This window comes from Triticum dicoccoides, chromosome 7A (genome assembly GCF_002162155.2).
Source record: "Triticum dicoccoides isolate Atlit2015 ecotype Zavitan chromosome 7A, WEW_v2.0, whole genome shotgun sequence".
In the NCBI taxonomy this organism is placed as follows: Eukaryota; Viridiplantae; Streptophyta; class Magnoliopsida; order Poales; family Poaceae; genus Triticum; species Triticum dicoccoides.
In genome coordinates, this window is record NC_041392.1 from 704,077,884 (window position 1) to 704,101,725 (window position 23,842).

Sequence of the window (23,842 nt, forward strand, 5' to 3'; positions counted from 1 at the left end):
TTTTGGTTTGGCGGAGGGACTTTGAATCCGGCATTTATTGCCGTGCCCTTCGTGCTGACTTCTTTATTCCGGCGTTTGTTATTATTGTTGCGCAGTGATTTCCCGTTTCCATCTCTAACTTCAGATGTACTGGGGTCGCTGGTGCTGCATCTGGCTAGCCAGCTGTCCTCACCCGTGCAAAAGCGGGTCATGAGGTTTGTTAATGCGGCCACCGTTCTCGTCTTGTTTTGGCCGAGGTGTCTGACGAGCCATTCGTCACGGACGCTGTGCTTGAAGGCCGCTAAGGCTTCGGCGTCCGGACAGTCGACAATCTGGTTCTTTTTAGTAAGAAACCTATTCCAAAGCTTTCGGGCTAACTCTCCGGGCTGTTGAGTTATGTGACTCAGGTCGTCCGCATCCGGAGGTCGGACATAAGTCCCTTGAAAGTTTGCCCGAAAGGCGTCTTCGAGCTCTTCCCAACTTCCAATGGAGCTTTTGGGGAGGCCTTTGAGCCAGTGACGAGCTGGCCCTTTGAGTTTGAGAGGTATGTACTTGATGGCATGGAGATCATCCCCTCGAGCCATATGTATATGAAGGATATAGTCCTCAATCCAGACTCCAGGGTCTGTTGTTCCGTCGTATGCCTCTATGTTTACGGGCTTGAATCCCTCTGGAAATTCATGGTCCAGCACCTCATCGGTGAAACATAGGGGGTGTGTGGCACCCCTGTAGCTGGGTGTGCCGCGTTGTTCGGATGTTTGTTGTGTTGCATTATATGCTGGGGCGCGCTTGCGTGATCCATAGATGGATCTTGTTGCACCGTCCTTTGGGTGCAAGCCCTCGCATGGGTCACGTGTTGTATTGTGAGCGGCGTTGAATGCCGTTCTGTGGTGGTAGAGGGGTCGTCTATCCGACCAGGTGGCCGCTTTGATATTTGGTTTTGAGGGGTCTGAGGACTCCTCATCGAATTCGGGTAGCAGCTTCCACTTTGGGTAGCTCTTGGAGGGGCGATTGTCGCCGTACCTTGCTACAGTGTTGAGTATTTTGCTCCATCTGAATTGGAGCATGTTTTGCGCGGCCTTGAGCCTCCGCTTCTGCTTTTTGAGGCTCCTTGCGGTGGCAACAAGCCTTTTACGGGCATTCTGCTGCTCCGAGTGCCTGTCCGGCATTATGTCGTCCGGACCATTATTATTGATAGGATTTGTTTGTTTGGTTTGATTATCCAGATTGCTGTTGTCTGGCAGCAGTTCGCCCTCCTCCAGCGCTGGATCAGTGTGATCGCTATTTCTGTCGAGGCGGGTTTTGGGGCGGCGCTTGCGTAGCCGCTTTGACTACTTTTCGAGGGAACAATCCTTCGGTGCGTCCTTCCGTTCCTCGCCGTCATCTTTGGGTGCGTCCACCATGTATACGTCATATGACGAGGTGGCATTCCAGGGCTCGATAGGCGCTGATTCTTCATCGTCTCCTTCATCGGCATCCATACCGTCAATGTCATCGGAGTTGAAGTCGAGCATGTCGGTTAAATCGTCGACAGTGGCTACCAAGTGGGTGGTGGGTGGGCTTTGAATTTCTTCATCGTCCGAATCCCAACCTTGCTGACCGTAGTCCGGCCAGGGCTCTCCTGATAAAGAGAGAGACTTCAATGACTTCAGGATATCGTCGAAAGGCGAGTGCCGAAAGACGTCCGCGGCCGTGAACTCCATGATCGGCGCCCAATCGGATTCGCTCGGCAGGGGCGCGGAGAGCTCGGAGTCCGGAAAAGAATCCGGCTCCATGGAGTCACGAGTCTTGCAGAGTACGGGGCTGGTGTTCGGCTCAACCGACGTTGGGATCACAGCCCCCGAGGTGGCGTCCAATCGCCCATCCTCGATCAACGTGGTTGGCTCCGAACTAGGGGTCGGAGCCGATGCGGGTGCGGCCTCCAGGGCACTGTTCGGCGGCAGAGCTAGATCATGCTCGTCGCGACAGTGCGGCGCGCTCGGCAGTGGTTCGAATCCGTCAAAGATCAAGTCCCCGCGGATGTCGGCCGTGTAGTTTAAACTTCCGAATCTGACCTGACAGCCAGGGGCGTAGCTTTCGATCTGCTCTAGATGGCCAAGTGAATCGGCCCGCAGTGCGAAGCCGCCAAAGACAAAGATCTGTCCGAGGAGGAAGGTCTCACCCTGGGCTGCATCGCCATTGATGATCGTAGGAGCCATCGGGCCTGACGGCGACGGCACAGAGGAACTCTCAATGAAAGCACCAATGTCGGTGTCAAAACCGGCGGATCTCGGGTAGGGGGTCCCGAAATGTGCGTCTAGGCCGGATGGTAATAGGAGGCAGGGGACACGAAGTTTTACCCAGGTTCGGGCCCTCTCGATGGAGGTAAAACCCTACGTCCTGCTTGATTAATATTGATGATATGGGTATTACAAGAGTTGATCTACCACGAGATCAGAGAGGCTAAACCCTAGAAGCTAGCCTATGGTATGATTGTTGATGTGTATGTTGTCCTACGGACTAGAACCCTCCGGTTTATATAGACACCAGAGAGGGTTAGGGTTACATAAAGTCGGTTACAATGGTAGGAGATCTGAACATCCGTATCGCCAAGCTTGCCTTCCACGCCAAGGAAAGTCCCTTCCGGACACGGGACGGAGTCTTCAATCTTGTATATTCATAGTCTGGGAGTCTAGCTGAAGGTATAGTTCGGCTATCCGAACACCCCCTAACCCAGGACTCCCTCAGCATCCCCTCTTTTCGTCTACCTCTATCGGTAACTTTACTTGGAGCTATATTTTTATTCACCACATGATATGTGTTTTGCTTGGAGCGTCTTGTATGATTTGAGTCTTTGCTTTTTAGTTTACCACAATCATCCTTGCTATACACACCTTTTGAGAGAGCCATACATGATTAGGAATTTGTTAGAATACTCTATGTGCTTCGCTTATATCTTTTGAGTTATATAGTTTTGCTCTAGTACTTCACTTATATATTTTAGAGCACGGTGGTGGATTTGTTTTATAGAAACTATTGATATCTCATACTTCACTTAGATTATTTTGAGAGTCTTAAATAGCATGGTAATTTTCTTAAATAATCCTAATATGCTAGATATTCAAGATTAGTAAAAAATTCCTAGGAGTGTTTTGAATACTAAGAGACGTTTGATGCTTGATGATTGTTTTGAGATATGGAGGTAATAATATCAAAGTTGTGCTAGTTGAGTAGTTGTGAATTTGAGAAGTGCTTGTGTTGAAGTTTGCAAGTCCCGTAGCATGCACGTATGGTAAACATTATGTAACAAATTTGAAACATGGGGTGTTCTTTGATTGTCTTCCTTATGAGCGGCGGTTGGGGACGAGCGATGGTATTTTCCTACCAGTCTACCCCCCTAGGAGCATGCGCGTAGTGCCGAGGTTTTTGATGACTTTTAGATTTTTGCAATAAGTATGTGAGTTCTTTATGACTAATGTTGAGTCCATGGATTATACGCACTCTCAGCCTTCCATCATTGCTAGCCTCTTCGGTATCGTGCATTGCCCTTTCTCACATTGAGAGTTGGTGCAAACTTCGCCGGTGCATCCAAACCCCGTGATACGATACGCTCTTTCACACATAAACCTCTTTATATCTTCCTCAAAACAGCCACCATACCTACCTATTATGGCATTTCCATAGCCATTCCGAGATATATTGCCATGCAACTTTCCACCATTCCATTTACCATGACACATTCATCATTGTCATATTGCTTAGCATGATCATGTAGTTGACATAGTATTTGTGGCAAAGCGACCGTTCATAATTCTTTCATAGATGTCACTCTTGGTTCATTGCATATCCCAGTACACCGCCGGAAGCATTCATATAGAGTCATCTTTTGTTCTAGCATCGAGTTGTAATCATTGAGTTGTAAATAAATAGAAGTGTGATGATCATCATTTTCTAGAGCATTGTCCCAAGTGAGGAAATAAAAAAAGGAGAGGCCATAAAAAAGGAGAGAAAGGCCCAAATAAAAAAATGAGAGAAAAAGAGAGAAGGGACAATGTTACTATCCTTTGCCACATTTGTGCTTCAAAGTAGCACCATAACCTTCATGATAGAGAGTCTTTTGTTTTGTCACTTTCATATACTAGTGGGAAATTTTCATTATAGAACTTGGCTTGTATATTCCAACAATGGGCCTCCTCAAGTGCCCTAGGTCTTGGTGACCAAGCAAGTTGGATGCACACCCACTTAGTTTCTTTTGTCGAGCTTTCGTACATTTATAGCTCTAGTGCATCCGTTGCATGGCAATCGCTACTCCTTGCATTAACATCAATCGGTGGGCATCTCCATAGCCCATTGATTAGCCTCGTTGATGTGAGACTTTCTCCTTTTTTGTCTTCTCCACATAACCCCCATCATCATATTCTATTCCACCCATAGTGCTATGTTCATGGCTCGCGCTCATATATTGCGTGAAAGTTTATAGGTTTGATATTACTAAGGTATGAAACAATTGCTTGGCTTGTCATCGGGGTTGTGCATGATGAGAGCATTCTTGTGTGACGAAAATGGAGCATGACTAAACTATATGATTTTGTAGGGATGAACTTTCTTTGGCCATGTTATTTTGAGAAGACATAATTGTTTAGTTAGTATGCTTGAAGTATTATTATTTTTATGTCAATATGAACTTTTGTCTTGAATCTTTCGGATCTGAATATTCATACCACAATTAAGAAGAATTACATTAAAATTATGCCAAGTAGCACTCCGCATCAAAAAATCTGTTTTTATCATTTACCTACTCGAGGACGAGCAGGAATTAAGCTTGGGGATGCTTCATACGTCTCCAACGTATCTATAATTTTTGATTGCTCCTAAACTGATAAGTAACGGGAGCTAACATTTTATAGCACTCTTGCATCAGTCATTTGGGCATCAAGATGGGCTCAAACAAGCATGCCATAATGGAACAAAATGAAGAGCACATCATGATGAACATTATGATATATCATGCGCATGAAACGGAGCTGTGGTCATGAAGTTATGATGCAATGAATAGGGGCACAAAATAATGCAGAAAAGGACTTAGACGAAAAATCGGGTCAACCCCCGGGTCCATATCTAGGGTTTGTTCTTGGCACGGATTACGAAGATCGCCGGGGTTCTTAGCCGGACTTGCCGGAGAAGAGGGAGGCGGTGGTCGCCGGAGTGGATCCGGTCGGCTCCTCGTCGTATTCGGCCGAAGACGGGGTCGGCGGCGAGGTGGCGGAGGAAGGCGCGGCGCGGGCGGCTGGGAGCGGCGGACGGCGAGGCCGGCGGCGAGGCGGCGCAGGCGCGGCGCGGGCGGCGGAGGAAGGCGCGGGGCGGCACGGCTCCTCGCGCGGGGGCGCGGGCGGCGGAGAGACGCGCGGGCGGCGGGGCGAGGCCAACGGGCCGCGGGGGCCGGAGGCGGGCCCGGCGGGCTTCGGCGGCAGCGTTGGAGGGTGGAGCTAGGGTTAGACTGCGCGAAAAATGCGGGAGGGACACATATTTATAGGTAGGAGCAGGTGGGAGTGTCCAAATGGAGTGTAGTTTTCGCCGACACGATCGTGATCCGATGGCGGAGGACATAGGAGTGGTTTGGATGGGTTTTTGGGCCGTTTTGGAGGGGTGTTGGGCTGCAACACACAAGAGGCTTTTCCGGTTACCGGTTAACCATTGGAGTATCAAACGGACTTCAAATGGCACGACATTTGACAGGCGGTCTACTGGTGGTGTGCAAGGCCGCTTGGCAAATCTCGGTCCATTCCGAGAATGTTTAACACCCGCTCACAAAAAGAGACAAAAGGGGCACGCCGGTGCACGTAGGAGTGTCGGATTGCGAAACGGACAACGGGGAAAATGCTCAGATGCATGAGACGACCACGAATGCAAATGCGATGCACATGATGGCATGATATGACATGCATGACATGAACAAAATACAAAACGAAGACAAAACCCAACCACGAAGGAAATCTCATAACTTAAAGCCAAAATGGCAAGAGTCGGAGTACAAATATGGCAAATTACATCCGGGGCGTCACAAAGAAAGACCTAATTTCTTTGCCCCAGCCTTGACCCAAAGATTAGTCTCGTCGACAATGGTGTTGAGTAGAATGTGAGGAGGTGCGCTCTTATTCCTGAACACCCTTGCGTTGCGCTCATTCCAGATGACCCATGAGACAAGCATGGTAATAGATGCCTTCGCTTTGCGGTCACCAAAGCCCGCAGCGCATGTGCTCGCCCACCACCCCTTGATGGAGTCGAACGGGTGCCAACCGGAAGTGTCCAGATCATGAACGTGAAGCTTCTGGATCACCATGGCCCAAACATTCCTGGACCCCTCTGCATAAGTGACATGGGCCACAGTTTGGCCATCCACGCCGCTGCAATCTGTCGGCAGTCCAGATCCTGTCCTGGAGGGCGAGCCAAGCAAAGAACTTGACCTTCGGCGGGGCCCAAATCTTCCATACCAATTCGTCCAAGGGCGATAGCACCAAATCCAAGAACTGCGCCCTAGAAGTGGAAGCCGTGGAGTAGAGCCCAGAACTCGTATGCTTCCACCAAATATCGTCCTCAACAAGTTCATCAAAGTGTACCTCTTGCAGGAAAGTCCAGAGAGGGTGAAGAACTACGAAACATGCTCAACGGAGACCTTATCAGGTGGCCTGATTTTGATCATCCAAGCATTCTCCTTGAGGGCCTCCCTAACCTTCCAGCGCTTCCGCGAGGAAGCCGCAAAGATGAGCGGAGTGATGGCCTTGGGCCTGTGACCAAGAAGCCAAGGGCTCTCCCAGAAGGGAGTCTTCGCACCGTTTCCAACTGTGATTGTTGTGCATGAATACAAGAAGCCATGGGCCAGTCTTAAATCAGCAAAACTGACAATGTAAAGAACCTCTCAGCTGGCAACATGAACCAGTACAAAATATCTGAAGAAGGAAAAAGCAGAAAAACAGAGAGGCCTTGGCAATAGTACCTGCAAGCAGAACGTTTTCTCACAAAGTCCAGGTGCTACTTAGGAGTTACGACCAAATTACAAACTGAACAACAGAGATAAACATAACAGCCTATGTATGAAGACACCCGGGATAACATTTCGAAACCTAAAATTGCCTTTCCTCATAAAGCATGACCAAGAGTGAATCTCACATCTTAAAGATGTCATTCATGCATGCATATAAACCATACAAAAATTAGGGTAAGGGCGGCAGGAAGGAACAGTAATATACTTTAATGCATAGATAGATCGATATTCCATAGTTCAGAAAATTAACGAGACGTTGAACCTATCATAGTAAGCACTAAACGATGACAATGTAGGTCTTATTACTGCAACCATCCAAGATGGCATGTTCTACAGGTAGTACTAGTAAGCAATAAGGGCCAAGAACAAAAGGCATGCTCTGAATCCAAGGGAAGAACAGACCAAGTGCTTTCAAGATTCAGACACTCCCTATGGAGAATGGAGGCTCCTCATCCTCTTCCTGCATCCCATGGCACGGAATTGGAATAATGCTCTCTTGGAAGCGGTGCCAAGTAGGCAACATACAATATTGACTCTTTCCGATGTTTATGATGCCTAAGAATTTGCCATCAACGTCGCAGCACAGCACATGTTTATCGTTAAACAAGATGAGCAGCTCACGGTCGTTGAGCGCGACCATGCAGTTGAACCATTGCACCACTGAATCAAGTGGTGTTTTCTTTTTCTTTTTGGAAGACGCTCTATAAAGTTTCCGTGATGCCTCCACCGTAGATACATGTATCCGATACTTCAAGGCCCGGAATTCAGCCTCGTAATCCTGCATCACCCAGATATCCATGGTGGTGAAATGGACAGTCGATCCTCCCCAAAAAGCAAGCGTGTCATTCATGTTATTGGCCAGCAACCGGAATGACTCAACTTCCGTATCAAAAACAATAATTTCCTTGCTGCTTTCCATAATTTTACTGGCATCATAAAGGATACCAATGCAGGCTAGCACGGTGGTGGACCGGTGTTGGCAGCCCCTTGAGTAACTTCTGGTCCATGTATAGCATTCCGATTCTGACGTGCCTAGGCTCATCGGATCCCAATGTGAGGATGTATAAGCGCCCGGCGGCAAGATCGAGCTCGTCTCGCACCCGGTGCTGCAGGACGGGGTGATGGTGGCCTGTTGTGGCCGGCCTATTGGGTCTCGACGATGGGGGCCGCTCAGGGGTGCGAAAGGCCGGGCCTTTCCGCTCGTCTCTTTGGTTGGGTAGCGACGGGTCTCGGGTGAGGTGGTGTCTTGGTCTTGGATGCCGAGGCGGCGGCCCTGGTGGTGGTAGCTCGGTGCTCATGGGCAGAGCCTGTGGCTTGGTGCTGCTGGGCTGTCATGGCCGTGTGGGCGGCGTGGTGGCCGGGGTGTGGCGTTCGGTGGCGGTGAGTGTTGGCCAGGGTGAAAACCTGTTCTATCCTCGGACGGACCGGCGACGGCGATGCTCGTTCCCTTCTTGAAGGCGTCGTCGCGGCTCTCATTGCCCGTTGTGTTGCTACAGGGGAAACTCTGACCCTCTGGTCGGGCGGCGGCGGCGCTCCGGTGTCGTAACCTTCCTGAAGGCGTCGCCTTGGAGTCCACGGTTCGTCGTATGCGGCTTCATCTCTTCGTAGATAGGGGTGGTGTTGTTGCGCTCAGCGCCTATGTATCCTCCCTTGGGTGTGTGCGTGTGTGGTGGCGTGCGTTTCTACCGTTGTGTCGATGATCTTTGCTTTATATATAAAGCGGGGCGAAAGCCTTTTTCGGTATAAGCTGGATTCAGACGAGTCTTGTAATTCTGAGAACCAGAGCACCCTGTATTCTCTAGTTGGATGGTGCTGGTAGAAACCGATTATAGTGTTGTGAATGCCTTGTCCAAATCGAGGTTGCCGAAGGAGAGCATGCTTGCGGAGGACCGGATTGCAGACGTAGAATCGGGATCTCCGGGAGACGATGAGAAAGCCACCGTGGGCGCCTTGAAGGTAATTCTCGTACCAGTTTTGTTGGCCTGAGGCGAAAGGCCAGAGCTGTTGACTAGGGACTCCGGCACCGACATTATGCAAGATCACCAAACTTGCAGGCCGCCCCAACCCATTGATGATGGGGAGCGACGGCTGGCGGCGGTGGTGTACGACCATGAATTCAGGCGTGGAGGTGACACTGCGCCACAACGGGCTAACGGCACGGCAGCGGCCAACATCCTTGGGCGGCAACCAGATGAGTATCTTGTCAATGATCTCCTCAGGCAGGTCCTCTACCAGGGTTGCGCCTCTCTTGTCCGGCATGATGCTCCGCTGAGTCCGCTGACAAAAGCCTTAGTGAATTGCTTCCGTGACTAGGATAAATTGGGCCGGGACGATGCATGCTCACCTGCGTCGGTGAAGAAATGGCGAGGGAGAAGGTCTCAACTAGAATCCATTGACGGAGGCGACGAGCAGCGGCCGCGGAAACGTGAGCTCGAGCGATCCCTTGGAAGCGGAAAAGAAAAAAGTCTTTGAGGTGTGATCATATCGGATAGGGATTTTCAGCTATGGCAAGGAGGAGATTCACCCGGCTGAGTCTACCATTTCTTTACCTTTATTTTTAGGTAGTAACAAAATTGAATCTCCCATTGATTTAGGAGAGTCTCTTAATGGCTTGCCTCAAAATCAGAGAAATTATATCAATCAGAGATCATTGCCTCTTCCTTCTTGCCCCTTCCACTTACTCCGGCATCGGCTCATCATTTCAACTTTTTAAGGGTTCCCAATTCAGAGATGTGTTTCAGCATTTGTTCGAAACTAACACTCATTTGTAACTATGAAACGATGTACAAAGGTTTTTCTGAATGTACAAGTGGTATTGTATTTCCCAACAATTTGGTATAGTCAAATGTCCAGAACTGCACGTGTGCTGCCACAACACACCGACTTTGTGAAAAATGGTCAAGTGCATCTCTAAACTGATACTATTATTGTTCAGTTTTACTAGCTTCTAAATACACTCCTAAATTAAATCAAGAGGCGAGCATGTCATTTGTATACAAAGCAACACCACAGAAGCCTAATCTATCAAAACCAAGAGCCTGATATATTTTTCAGATATGTAGTTCAGATTGTGCAGTCAGCAAACAAAAATAAATGTTCCTGCAGCTATGTATATCTGCTGTCCATTCATTTCTCCGCTTTTTCCCTGCTTCTAGTTTGGAACATGGCACGATGATTAATCTCATGTTTCAGTTTACACTGAAATCTGAACCCCATGTGTATGCATGAATGTTTATACACCGATCCCGCAAAAAAAAAGAATGTTTATACACCCAGTAAAAATCACTAATTTTTTTAAATAATACATTTTAAATTAATTTACAGAAATAATATAAGGTTTTGATATTTTTCAAAAATAATATGGCTTCGTCTTCCTGGAGGACGACTGGACATAATCGTCCTCCAGGAAGATGATTAGCTCCAGTCGTCCTCCAAGAAGATGATTAGTGGAAAGAACTCCTCAGGTTGCATGTTAGGTGGAAGAAGCAACAACATAAGAGTGCAACTTTCCTAAGGACTGCCTGAGAGCATACTTATTTATGGACTGAGGAAAGCGAAAACGAAGATGATATCTTCATGCTGAGCAGCAAGGCCAAGACACCTGCATCGTCGAAGGGCAAGAGTGAATCATCATCGAAGGGCAACAGTGCCTCATCATTGAAGGGAAAGAGTGCCTCGTCATTGAAGGGCAAGAGTGCTGCATCGACGGAGGATGACGATGATGTCTTTATGTAGTTTGTATGTTGTATTATCTAAGCTAAGTCGTACCGTTTAATTTTGATGTACTTGTATCTTAATTATCTGTAAAAGTGATGTATTATCTAAGTTAAGTCGTACCGTTTAATTTCGATGTACGTGGAGGTGGTGGAGGCGGCGTAGGCCACATATACCTGTGGGGTGCCCGAACGTTACAGGGAGGAAGCTCAGACCATTCCTGGCCATACTGTGTTTCCTGTGTGGGAGGTGGTGCCGGAGTCGAATACATGTCGACCCACTAGTTGTGCTGCGACAACTAATCATCTTACTGGAGGACGACTGGAACTAATCATCTTACTGGAGGACGACTGGAACTAATCATCTTCCTTGAAGACGACTGGAGCTAATCATCTTCCTGGAGGACGACTGGAGCTAATCATCTTCCTGGAGGACGATTAGGTCCAGTCGTCCTCCAGTAAGACGAGGCCGTATTATTTTCAAAAAAATATCAAAACCGTGTATTATTTCTAAAAATTAATAAAAAATGTATTATTTTAAAAAAATAGAGAAGAGCTAAATAAGCATCCATGAGACCATGACTACCTAGTGACGATTCCGAATTTGGAGTGAAAGTTCTCTTCCCCGATCAAATTTTGTTCTCTCTAACCCATATGCAAGAAGCAATTGACTTCTCACAAAACATACCCATGGTGCCCTCAAGTATCAGTTAGCTTTATTGCTTGAGGATGCCTAAATCTGATTAAAGGTTGATGCTTGGTCTCCTAATCCCCTTGCTATTCTTCTCGCGGCTGATGGTCTCCTATCTCCTCTCCCCCCTTGCTCCCTGGCGCCAGGTCTCCTAGAGCATCGCCATGGTGCACGAGCGAGGAGCTTTGTGGAGAAAACTACAACATGTGAGAAGGAGGCTGCTCCTATACCTGACGGCTCCTATGGTTATTCCAAGATATACTACAGTGGTGTTTGGTTATCATGGAACTTGATGCTGTTTGACTGCTACGGTTCAATGTCAAACAGCAGACTATTAACATAGATGAAAAGAAATTACAAGAAAGTTATATCAATGTTCAAAATAAAATAACTTATCTTGAAAATTAAAATTATTTACGCTCCATAGTTGGTGTTCTTCGCGTTCACGACAAATATCACGAGCTGGGCAGCACTGGACCAATGGAACTTGTATCAAATATTTTCTGAAATAAAGTAATATCATTAACCGCACGGACGAGCGCGCACATGCCGCTCACTGCTCAGAGTTCAGAGTTGAGTTCTATCGAAATTCACAAGTCGCATATTGTCAACCATTATACACTCAAACCACAATTAATAGAATTCGTCGGCCTTTGGGTGCAACTTGAGCACGCGCACCTCCTTGCGGATGTGGAAGATGACATCACTTGGAAACTCCTTCCCAGTGGAGAGTACTCCGCGGCTTCAACCTGTAAGGCCCAATTCTTAGGATCAACCCTCGCATCCATGAACAAGTATGTTTGGAAAGTTTGGGCCACTCCCAAGTTCTTCTCCTGGCTAGCTATGCAAGATAGGCACTGGACAGCGGACCGATTTCAAAAGAGGGGTTTGGAAAATTGCGGGCTCTGCACTCTTTGCAGGCATGCCAACAAGAAGGCGTTCTATCCCTCACCATGGCTGTTAGTTGGGAAATTTGGAACAAGTCCAGGCTTTGGGTCACGGCGGGTGCTAGGCATTTGAGCAATAGCATACCGCAAGAATAATTGGATTATGTAAAAGCGGTCTGACGAGCTATGAGTAGAGCCAAACGCTGAACTATGTATTTCTTCTCCTTCTTAATTAATGATTGAGGCAAATCTTTTGCCTCGGTTTAAAAAGACAATTAATGGAATTAATTAGTGACTTCTTATTCACTTGCATTCTTGTTTATTTGTCATTGCAATGGCTTTCCAGTTTACATGAGTTAAAAATGCCTATGGATGATGCACAGGCAAACCTAAGTCTAGTCATCGTCGGTGTGCACCTCATTCATGGCTACATAAGACTAGTGCTAAAATCTCGGTCCCCACAAGCAGGGAGCCACCGACCAGCAGCCTGACCTCCTCTGGCGGTCCTTCAACACCGCCACCACTGACGGGAAAGCGAGTTGTGTCGGGCGAGGCAGGAACGTTTGATAACAATCACGGTGAGCGGAAGAAGAGGAGAGGTGGACACGCACGAGGCCAAGCGCGGTGTCCTTTGGCGCCAAGAAAGGCATCGTCCACCGCCGTCAATCGTGAAGTTGAGATAGAAGTACATCCTACCGTGAAGACCTCCCCAACATGATCAAGATGGTGATGCCGACGCAGGGCAAGGCACTCGTGGGCGACCTTGCGGGCGATTGTGAAATGTGTTTTTGGTAGTGAATATAAGGCATTATGTAGACGAGCAGTGGAGGAGACAGGGTGGCTGGCAAGAGCCAGGGCTCCCCCCTACGCTTTTAACCTATCGGATTTTCTGAAAAATACATGTATTGGTGTAGTTTGAAACGCAGGAATCTTATATCTATGGGAGTAGTGTCTTTTGTTTGGCAATTATGGAAAACCAGTAGTGCCCGCTTTCAGAATAAATTTGGATATGATGCAACTTGTGTAATATCCAAGTTGCTCACTGGTTATCTTCTTGATGCAGATTTTAAAACCAAATTACATAGGATTGCGCTTATCTGCTTGATCTGGAATCTAAAACTAAATTACATTGAAATGTGCTGTCAAGGGGCAACAAATTGCCACAGGTGGTGTCTGAATTTTACCACCAAATGCAGGGATGGTGCCCTATAGTTAGAAGATTGGGAAACTAAAACAGAGGAGAATAAGGTGCGCAGATGAGAGATAACAGTTGCTTGTCGAATGAGTAGCGCATAATATTAGCCAGTTTTAAGACGGATAGAAGCAATCCATGCGGCTCTATTTGTGTGTGCAAGAAGATGAGGAATGAGCCACCATTCTATAGAGACATGTCGTAAAATAAATTAATATCTGGGAAGTGCATTCTTTCACAATGGTATATATTGCTTGCTAATAGATTTGGTTCCTTGTATACATTGATTCTTAGTAATGATGTGCAAAGAAACAATTAGCCTTCAAAAGGTGAACACAGCCTCTAAGTCTTCACAAGGTAATAGATCATCCTGGCCACTCGATCAGCATAAATCCAAAACAATTTGGGATCGTCTTAAATTTTTCTCTAACTAGGCGCACTTCCATCACTCTATGACAGTATTCAGTCAAAAAGAATATCGGTAGTTCGTGATGAATCTCTCTTGTTAACATCGCCATTCTATATTGCGTCCCCTTGTGATTTGATTGCCTTGCAGTCATCCCGATGGACCACAGCTAAAATGCATGTGTAGTTCGCCTCCAGTTGTGAATTTCCAGTTCTAGTTGCTCAGTCTGGCTTGCGTTGAAAAGTGATGACTTACAGAGCTCTAGTATGAGTGGATACAAGCAATCGAGATGGCATAATCATATCACCATTGAAATTCACTGGATTTTCCAATTGAAAAGAAATGTGGCGGGTCTTAAATCAGCCAAACTGATACCATATAATTAAGTTAGAAATCTTTTATCCAGAGAAAGATGAACCATGAACAAGCTTATTTATCTAATTGCAGGGGAGAACATCTTCAGCTGGTTTCTTTCTTGGCCCTGACGGTACTCCCAACACACTGCTAAAATATCAAGGATTTCTTAAATCATAGAAGCACTCAAGTAACTGTGAGACAGAAAACTGTGCTAATTATTGGCCGTAGACCATACTACATACTCCCTCCGTTTTTATTTAGTTCGCATATTAGCTTTGGTCAAAGTCAAGCTTTGTAAACTTTGACCAATTTTATAAACAAAAATATTAACATATACGATAACAAATCAACATCATTAGATTTATTATTGAATGTACTTTCACATAGTATAAATTTGTTATGGTAAATGTTTATATTATTTTCTATAAAGTGGGTCAAACTTTACGAAGTTTGACTTCAGTCAACTCTAATATGCGGAGTAAATAAAAACGGAGGGAGTACAACTATGCAGGTATGCCTGATAGAACTTGTTCACACATAGAGCAGATGCAACCTAGTGAAACTGCCTATGGAAGAAGAGCATTACCAAGGCTGGATCTCATCTTAATCATGCCGCTGGTGCATTTTAACTATGCCAAAATTAGAGTAATTTTGGGAGGCAGGGAGGAACAGTGATAAAAGGTTCTAATACCATATAGTTCAGGGCATTAATAAGTCATTCAAGACATTATAATAAGCACCAAATGATGACATTGCAGGTGCTACTGCAACCATCCAAAACGATATGTTAAGTGCTGGCAGTATACTTAACAAGTGGGGCTAAGAACAAAAGACCTGATCTGAATCAAATGGCAAAGCAAACCAGGAGTCTTGAACATTCAGACACGCCCTGTGAAGAGTGAAGGCTCGTCATCTTCTTCTTGCATCTCATGGGACGGAATTGGAATAATGCTCTCCTGGAGGTGCTGGTGAGTAAGCAACATTTGATATTGACTCTTCCCGATGTTCGCGATACCTAAGAACTTGCCATCAATGTCGCAGCGCAACACATGTATTCTATTATTGAACCTGATCAGCAGCTCACGCTCATTGAGCACAGCCATCTCATTGAACTGTTCCACTGTTAAATCAAGTGGTGTTTTCCTTTTCCTTTTGAAAGAAGTTAAATAAAGTTGTCGTGATGCTTCCACCGTTGACACATCAATCCGGTACTTGAACGCCCAGATTTCGGCCTCATAATCCTGCATCACCCAAACATCTATAGCGCTGGAACTGGGCGAGCCGCCCCAGAAAGCAAGCGTCCCCTTCATGTTGAACAACCTTCTATCATAGAGCGACTGGGAGAGATTCCGCGCAGGACTAACAGGACTGTTCATCCACCGGAAAGACTCAGCTTCTGTGTCGAACACAATAATGTCTCCGGCACCTCCGGTAATGTCGCTGTCATCATAAGTAAACCAGTGCAGGCAGCCATGATGGTGGGCTGGTGGTGGAGGTGGAGAATAACACCGATAGGACAGCCCACTCAGTAACTTTTGTTCCACGGAAGTACACGAGTCTGTTGGTATTCTGACTCTGACGTGCCTCGGTTCGTAGGATCCCACTGTGAGGACGTACAGCAAGGCTTCAGACAAGTTTTGCGAGTCTTCAGACAAGTTTTGCGAGTCTTCAGACAAGTCCTGTGAGACCCAGAGCACCCTATATTCTCTGGTTGGATGATGCTGGTAGAGGCCGATTATGCTGTTGCAGATATCTTCCCCCAACTGAGGCTGTGGTAGGAGAGCATGCTGTTGGATGGTCGGGTTGCAGATGTAGAATCGTGATTGGCACCGGGTATTACTGGCGATGATGATGAAGCCATCAGAGGCGACTTGGAGCCAATTCCCAGAACGGTGTTTGGCACCCGGGAGGAAGGGCCAGAGCTGTTGACTGGAGGCACCAGCACCGGCATCACCAGCACCGGCATCACGAAAGACGACTAAACTGGCAGGCCCACACTCCCCGCTGATGATGGGGAACGACGGCTGGCGGCGGTGGTGTTCGAGCATGAATTTAGGCGTGGAGGTGGCACTGCGCCATGACGTGCTGACAGCACGGCAGCGGCTGACGTCCTTGGACGGCAGCCGGATGAGTATCATCTCCATGATCTCCTCGGGCAGGTCCTCGAGCTGGGTGTCGCCTTTCCTGTCCGGCATCGTGCGCTGTCTGAGTGCAGTCAACTGAAAAGACGCGGCAAGCTTCAGTCCTCCTCCACGGCTAACTCTTTCAGAGCAGCTGAAATCAAGAATACAAGAAAGTAAAATACAGGTGGAAGGCTCTGTATTTACCCACGGAGGTTCCAGCGGCGGCGTCGAGCTACGTGCGCCTCACGACTCACGAGTGTGTTCCGTCGCCTCCGATTTGGGCGCCTACTGCAGATGGAGAGAAAAATGAAGAGGGCGTACCGGAGAACAGATCGAGAGAGAGGGCGGCCAGTCTGGGCGGCGAAGGTGCTTACCTGCGGCGGGGAAGAAGGCGGCTGAGTGAGGCAGAACAGCAGATCGGTGGAGTGAGGCGGTCAAACCGTGGAGGGGTCGTGCTCGTCCGCACCCAGGCCAGGAGTAGATCTCGAGCTAGAGGCCATTGTGCGAGGTGCGGACGGCGGAGCGGAACCGAGCGAGCTCGATCTGGAATCCGGGAGGCAGACGGGACGAGGAGCGGCTGGGAACTCGATCCAGAGGCCAGCACACAAGGTCAAGCCACTCGGGGGATGAGGAAAAATTAGGGTTTCAGCGTGTTCGAGTGGGGTGGAGAATTTTACTCTCTGAGGAAGGAGGATATTGACTCGGCCCAGGATTTTATGAATCCATTCGTCTTCTATTGGTGTGTTTGGTTGGCGAACAAGTGCCATAAAATAGAATTAATGATTACATTCAAGAGGAACGGGTCGGTTTCATCCTTGTATTTAATTGATAGGGGGTAAAAAAGTAGAATGGAGCTTTTACAACCGGGCAACCCAAACCAGCCTCAAACGCCTCGTGGGCGACCGATCAGTGACCGGTCAAAAAAAGCAACCCAAATGAGCGCCTCAAATGGGCATAAACGTCGGGCTGACCGGCACCTCTCATACCCAGCCCAAATGTAGGGCGATTATGGGATACCCGAGCACGTTCGCCACATTGGACCCGGCCCACGTTCGCCCACTCGACCCCACTTTTATTCATCCCCATTCGCTCGCTGGACCAAAACCTACCCACTTCACTCAACACCCCTCCTCTATCCAAGCTCCCGGCCAGCGATCTTTGGCCTCATCCGGCATGGCGGGCAGCGGATCCGACGACGACCAGTACAGATTCGTCGACTAGGGTGTTGCTTGTGCAGTTTGGAGGAGGCAATGATCGTCCTCATTGCACTACGCCGCTCCCGGGAGGACTGCGCCCGACCGACGGCGGGATCTGGCGTGAGTCCATTTTTTGGCCGCATCGGGCGCTCGGATCCTCCGGGGCTGGATTATTGTGGTCCTCCTGGGAGCCTTTCAATCTCCCTTTCCCCATTACCAGTCTGCCGGAGTATGAGTCCTGCCGGGACCAGTGTGTCCACCGTGGAACCGAGAGGATGAGGGTTGCCGAGACCTGACTCGTTGTCGGCATGGCTGCGTCGGAGGCGGCTGGTGCGCCGGTGTGCGCTGTTGCAGAGGAGAAAACCATCCGCGCTCGCATTATAACGAAGCGGCAACGGAGGAACACGTGTGCCCTCGCCTGAGAGTAGAATCGGGCGGTCCATGCCATGGCCGGACTGCCCCCAAGGAGAGAAGGAGGGCACAGCGATGGGTCAGGCAGCTCTGGCGACGAGCTGATCCGGCTCGATCCATACTGCGTCTTCGGCTGCTACTTCGTGAGAAGGACGACAAGGGTGCCGGGAAGGGTAAGGGCACTCGTGGATGATCTTCTCCATAGCTAGTATGTAGGTTAAACATGTCAAATTTTAGTTTGATGGTATGTCCTGAAGTAGTAGTCGGACGATGTGTGTAATGCATTGTTTATGTAGTTGCATAAGTTTGTATGGGTCTGAGCTGTCCCGTTATTAGAAGGGAAGTTTGAGGCGCGACTGATCAGTGTTCGCGGACGTGCCCGAACGCGTCCGCGGGCGTTTGAGGAATCGGATTTGCCCATTCCGGATGTAAATGCTTTAATACATGCCGACGCCGGTCGATGCACCTCCATCTCCTCTTTCCCCTCTCTTTCTCCCTCTCTCCTTCCTTCTCTTTCTTCCTCCTCTCCTTCCTTCTCTCTCTCCCTCTCATCTTATCTCTCTCTCTCTCTCCTGCATCAGGGACTGGTCCATGGCGCTGCATCAAATCGAGCGCCGCCGTCGTCCCCCTCCATGGCTCCTCTCCTGTGTCCATCCTGGCGGTGGCTGCGACGACCACGCCCTGGGGCTTCGAGAGCATAGGAGGAAATAAGTGGAGGGGGGAGGAGGCCACGCTGTTGGGGTCGAGAGAATGGTGGAGGAGACGAGGCGGGCCTGAGAGGCAAGCAATTGGTGGCTCGAGGACGCGAATGATTGGCAAGGGTTTCACCGTGGGAACCCCACACTCGCTGCATCACCTTTTTTTCTCACACAGGACACGCGCGAGGCTCACTGTAAAGTTGGGCCAGCCGGCAAAGAAGGCCCATCGGTCATCAACCTGAGCAGGAAAGAGTAGTGTGAAGAGAAACAAGCGGTTGGATTTTTTGCAGCGCGGTGAAAAAATGCCAGCAGGACAGATCGAGCGAGGCAGATTGAGTGCGCGACTCAGATAGCTCGTATAGGCGGGTAGTCTAGCGAGCTTTATATGTTCGATTCAACGTGGGATGGATGAATTAGCATAGAAAATGTATGCCCGCAGGATTTTTCGTGAGAAACGTCCGTAAGTGAATCATTTTCGGACTCGGATCGAGGGTTCTTTTCGAGTTGCGGCTTCTTCCTCCTCTTACCTGTAACCAGATTCTCTCATAAAAGGGATAAGTTTCCCTCCGGACGACCGGTGGAAGATTGCGTCGGTCTCCTGCTACCCACACACTCACGCGTTCACAGACCCACACGAGATGAGCCCAGCCTGATCTTATCCTTCTCCTTTTCCACCAATTTTTTCCCAGCGTCCACCTGCATCTCTCCCCCATCCATCACTGCAGCCCGCATCTCGCCGACGAGACCGGCATCCATTCCCATATCGAGCCCTGTCGTTGCAGCCCACATCTCGCCGGCGAGGTGGTCGTTCACACCCGCGGCCAGCGATTTCCCCATGAGCCCCTGTTGCCACACCCCATGCTTGCACGGCTGCGTCTTATACGCAGCTCAGGCGTTTTTCCCAGCGCATCATCTCCAGCTTCGACTATTTTTCCATCTCCCGGCGGTGAGTTGGACAATTGCAAGACGGCGAGGTACGCCGAGAAGAGGGATGCTGGAATCAGCTTCTTGTTTTGCTACAACCGGCAAATAAAAAGTTGGAACCAGCATGTAATTTTGGTGCATCGCCTAGAGTGTTTTCTACAGCGACGACTGCGGCCGCCTCATTTGTTGCATCCGACAAGACAAAAGCTACCAGTTAACTTTTTTGCTACCACAGCGACTGACGGAAGTAGTGACCAGGAGATGGCTTTGTAGCAAACGATTTGTTTTCAGGCAAAGCTACAGCTGGAACCAGCTTTTGTTTTTGCTACAACCGGCAAATCAAAAGCTGGAACCAACCACCTTTTTTGCTGGATCCTCGGAGTGTTTTCCACGGTGACGGCGGAACGCATGATTTTATTGCAACCGGCAATCACAAAAGCTACAAACCGGCGATCGATTTTGCTACAATGTCGACGGGGTGGCGACAACGACGAGCTATATTTTTTTTGCTAGAACCAGCAACTTTTATTGCTACCACCGGCGGACAATTTTTTTACTACTAGCAACCCGAAAGAAGATTCCTTCTGGCGAGCTCATCGCTAGGGTGCTGAGACCGGCGGCCAACGTTTTCGGAGCCGCGACCATCACCAGGCGAGGGATCTGCAACCAACGGGGTTAAAGCTTGCTGCATGCGTCGATCCGGCGAGAAACTCACGAGACGGAGGCGGCGGGGACGGTGACTGGTGGCGGCGGGGACAGTGACTGGCTGCGGCGACCGGCGGCGAGGGAGGCAACGGGTGAGCGCTCGGGGTGGTGCTTCGATGTCGGGCGTGTGCTCGTCCATAGAGAGATGCGATGCCTGTGATTTTTTTCTGGAAGAGAAGCCGTCGCGCTAAGGGAGAATGAGTGGAGGAAAGGAGATCGTGCGGCTACCAATTGTTATATCGCGCGGTCCTGGCGTGACTGGCCCAAAGTTGGGCCGGCACGCCGGGTGCTTATCTTTCCCTATATATTGCTTCTGGTCGTACATCGTCTGTAATTTTGCAAAAAAGCCCTTCTATTTTTGACAATTCAACCCGCGGCCCCTGTTTAAGTGGATCTGGGAAAACGCTTCGATTTTGCACAAAACGCCCTGTCTTTTGCGATATTCAAACCACTGTCCGAGCAGATTTGTGTAAAGAAAAAAAAACGCGACCACACGAGGAGCACGGGCTCGCCTCCTCTCCCTCATCGCCGCCGCCGCCGCCACCACCAAAGCCGGCCGCTTCAGGCGACCTCCGGCGCCGCGCAGCACGCCCCCGAGCTCCCCACAGTCCGCGCCTCCCTCCCCTCCGTCCATATTCTCCTCTCCCATCCTCTACCGCCCGCTCACAACCCCACCCCCCGTGGCTAGGGTTTTGGGCAGGGCTTCGCCGGAGCCACGAGCGCGATGACGGCGGCGGTGACTCGGAGCCACGAGCGTGACGGAGGCTGGGAAAGGACTGCAGCACTACTGCTCGCGATGACAGGATGGTGTGTGCGCTGCCCCAAGGCCGGAGCCCACCGAGTCGTGCAATCACCCATGCTGCTTCCTCCAGTTGTCCCTCCTGCATAGCTACATCTTGGTGAGATCCCTTCCACCCAAGCCTTCCCTCTTTCTTTCTTTTTAAAACTGATTCCCAATTCCTTGATCAAACCATGTTCCTCTGTTCCTGTAGGTCTTTCTTAGCTACCAGTACAATGCAGATTGCTTTCTCTATTCAAGTGATTTGGTTGTCTATGTATTACCTGAACTCCAAGGGAACCAACTTACATGGCGTATTGGATGGAGATCAGTAGATGTTTTCCTGACCTGTTCACTTCTTTTTAATAGGTCCCGTCAGATTACAAGCATGGGCTTTGCGCAATTGGCAGAAATCTGTTTGTAATCAATCAAATACAATGAGAACATTTATTGAAATCTTTGTATGTGTTGATCCTATGAATTGCTTTGATTGGAAGTCCGACGACGATCTCATCTTATAAGGAACTCACTTTTCAAACATATGCATTGGTAGTTTTTATCTCTTTGCTTTTGCCTTCTGAACATACTGGATTCACTCTGTAGGAGATGGCACGGTGTTGCAAACAACTCATTATAGTAGTTAGCAAATGCAAATCATTGTATATTGTTAGTTATGTGTCTTTTCATATGAAATACTATTATTTTGGGGAAAGGCATATGGCTGAGTTTTAATAAAACTCCTCAGATTTTGTATAGTGAGATTGTCTTCAGCAAACAAGATCTGTATTATTATTGGGGTTCTTTTATTTTTGTTCTAGGTGTTATTGGGACGGTTTTTTTCATGGTTGGAAACAAGATGTTCCTGATGTTGGAGCTCACAGAGAAGGGTATTATGATAGTCTACTTACTTCTAAAGGTGCATTAGAAGATAGTGGATGTCCAGATTCTTTGGCTTCAGAAAGGTGGTGATAAAAATCCTGAAGTATTGTCAGCATTTTCGTCTTAAAATAGAGGGAAAATAAAGAAGGTACACAGTCGTGTTCATTGTCATGGAAAATTATTATCCTTTTTGTTATCCTGAGTAGTTGTTGTTGGATGTTATTTCTCTCTTTGAAAAACATCTGATGTAAATTTGTTGTACTCCAACTCACAAACCCCACTACTAGACCCAAAACCTACTACTAAATGGTTCCAAAAAAATTGCATGTTATTGTAGAAGTCTTGATCAACATTCTCGTGTTACTGTGATGTAGTAAACAAAATTTTATGCTTGGACATTTTTAACTTTTCTTATAGCAACTATTGCTCTGAAATTGTTGGTCTCTTACTTCTATTGACGGCAGAAGAGAACACATTTGGGTACACCCACCAGGATAGTTTGTTCTACGTTTATCTTACTTTGGAGTTGCAGACCCTAAGATATCAAGATAGCTCATTTAGATAGTATATTAAATCTCTTGATGGTATAACATGACATTGGCAGGAATTATTGATGACTACTTTGATGGGTACTTTTCTGAAGAAATGATTGTCCCAGGTACTGTGATGCTCGCAGTTCTATCTTTCAATGCTTGCATATGCCATTGTGATACAAGAGTACTACCAGATTTTGCAATGTTCGTGATTCAGATTGACCATGATTGATACTGTTGTTTAAGATCATAAAATTTGTCATGGTTGATTAAATAGGCACAGTTGATTTTAGTCGCAGACCCTAAGATATCAAGAAAGCACTGCTACAAATTTAGAACTAGGATGTAGTTTTTCATAGTTCCTGTCAAGTATGCTTATTTGCAATCTAGGATCACAATTGTAAAGGTTAATCCTTTTAGTTGTGTAGCATTGCAGATCTCGGCTCTTGAAAAATTTTCTACCATACCAACACATTAGGTAGGATTTGCCTTATTTTGTAATGAGCAGACAAAAATGTTGTTAATATAACAAATAATTATGCGCAGTAGTACATGGTTGGAAATTCCTTTCTTGTTCAATGCATATTAGACTGAAATTTGTACTGTTTGGTCTGCATTCACAATCAACATGGGGTACTGAAGTAGTGTAAATTGTTTGAAGTTGCTTATTGGCCAGTATATATAAGGTTGGAGTACTGTACTGTTTGGTCAGCCGTTTTGGTATGTATCGTTGAATCGACACCCATTAAGCTTTTTTTGGTTTCTATTATCTGTGAGCACATATGAACATCGATGAAAACTATTCTGGGATGAAACGTGAGCATGCCTTGGTGTACATATGAAGGAACTGATTTTTTCAGCATCCGGGGGAAATTTTCCTGTTTTGATTTTACAATTTTGATTCTTTCCTTCATCTGTTGATGGTAAAAATTAACACACGTAGTTGTATACATATTTTGAAAATCGGAAGCGGTTTTAACATTTCACATGATATTGTAGTTTACGGTACTAAGCTTGACGCTGCTCGGTGTGCTGTTGTTCTTCGTCGGCGTGGAGCTAGCCGTCGCCGCTATGGTACATGTACCCGTTGCCTCCGCTTGACGTAGTTCGCGATGGACATAGACATGGGAACATCGCGACGGAGATCCCCCACTCCAACCCACGACTCCGGGGTGACTGGCGGTCGGCCAGTGACCGAGCTCAAAATCCGGTTCAGTGTCAATGGTGGGTTGTGCTCCAGTGCGAGGGGTGGTGGCGCTTTGAGGAGGAAACAGGTGCGTGCCTTTGTCAGTTGGTTTTTGTACTTCTACTTTTCACTTTCAGAATCAATCGTGATTCCATGGTGAGTC

The 23,842-nt window shown here is 47.8% G+C and overlaps 1 protein-coding gene and 1 pseudogene across 1 annotated transcript; both read right to left on the bottom strand.

Annotated features, from left to right (window-relative positions):
* Positions 1-7,418: 7,418 nt before the first annotated feature.
* LOC119328804 lies at positions 7,419-9,259 on the bottom strand (annotated as a pseudogene).
* Positions 9,260-14,918: 5,659 nt separating this feature from the next.
* LOC119331309 lies at positions 14,919-17,032 on the bottom strand. Its single transcript, XM_037604475.1, has 3 exons — positions 16,744-17,032; positions 16,574-16,657; positions 14,919-16,465 (listed from the first exon to the last, which is right to left on the bottom strand). The coding sequence occupies exon 3, from the start codon at positions 16,439-16,441 to the stop codon at positions 15,125-15,127; it is 1,317 nt and encodes a 438-aa protein (XP_037460372.1). The 5' UTR covers positions 16,442-16,465; positions 16,574-16,657; positions 16,744-17,032; the 3' UTR covers positions 14,919-15,124.
* Positions 17,033-23,842: the final 6,810 nt, after the last annotated feature.

Bases quoted from the DNA above. Each gene is read 5' to 3' on its own strand.
- LOC119331309 (XM_037604475.1), bottom strand. From the start codon at position 16,441: ATGCCGGACAGGAAAGGCGACACCCAGCTCGAGGACCTGCCCGAGGAG.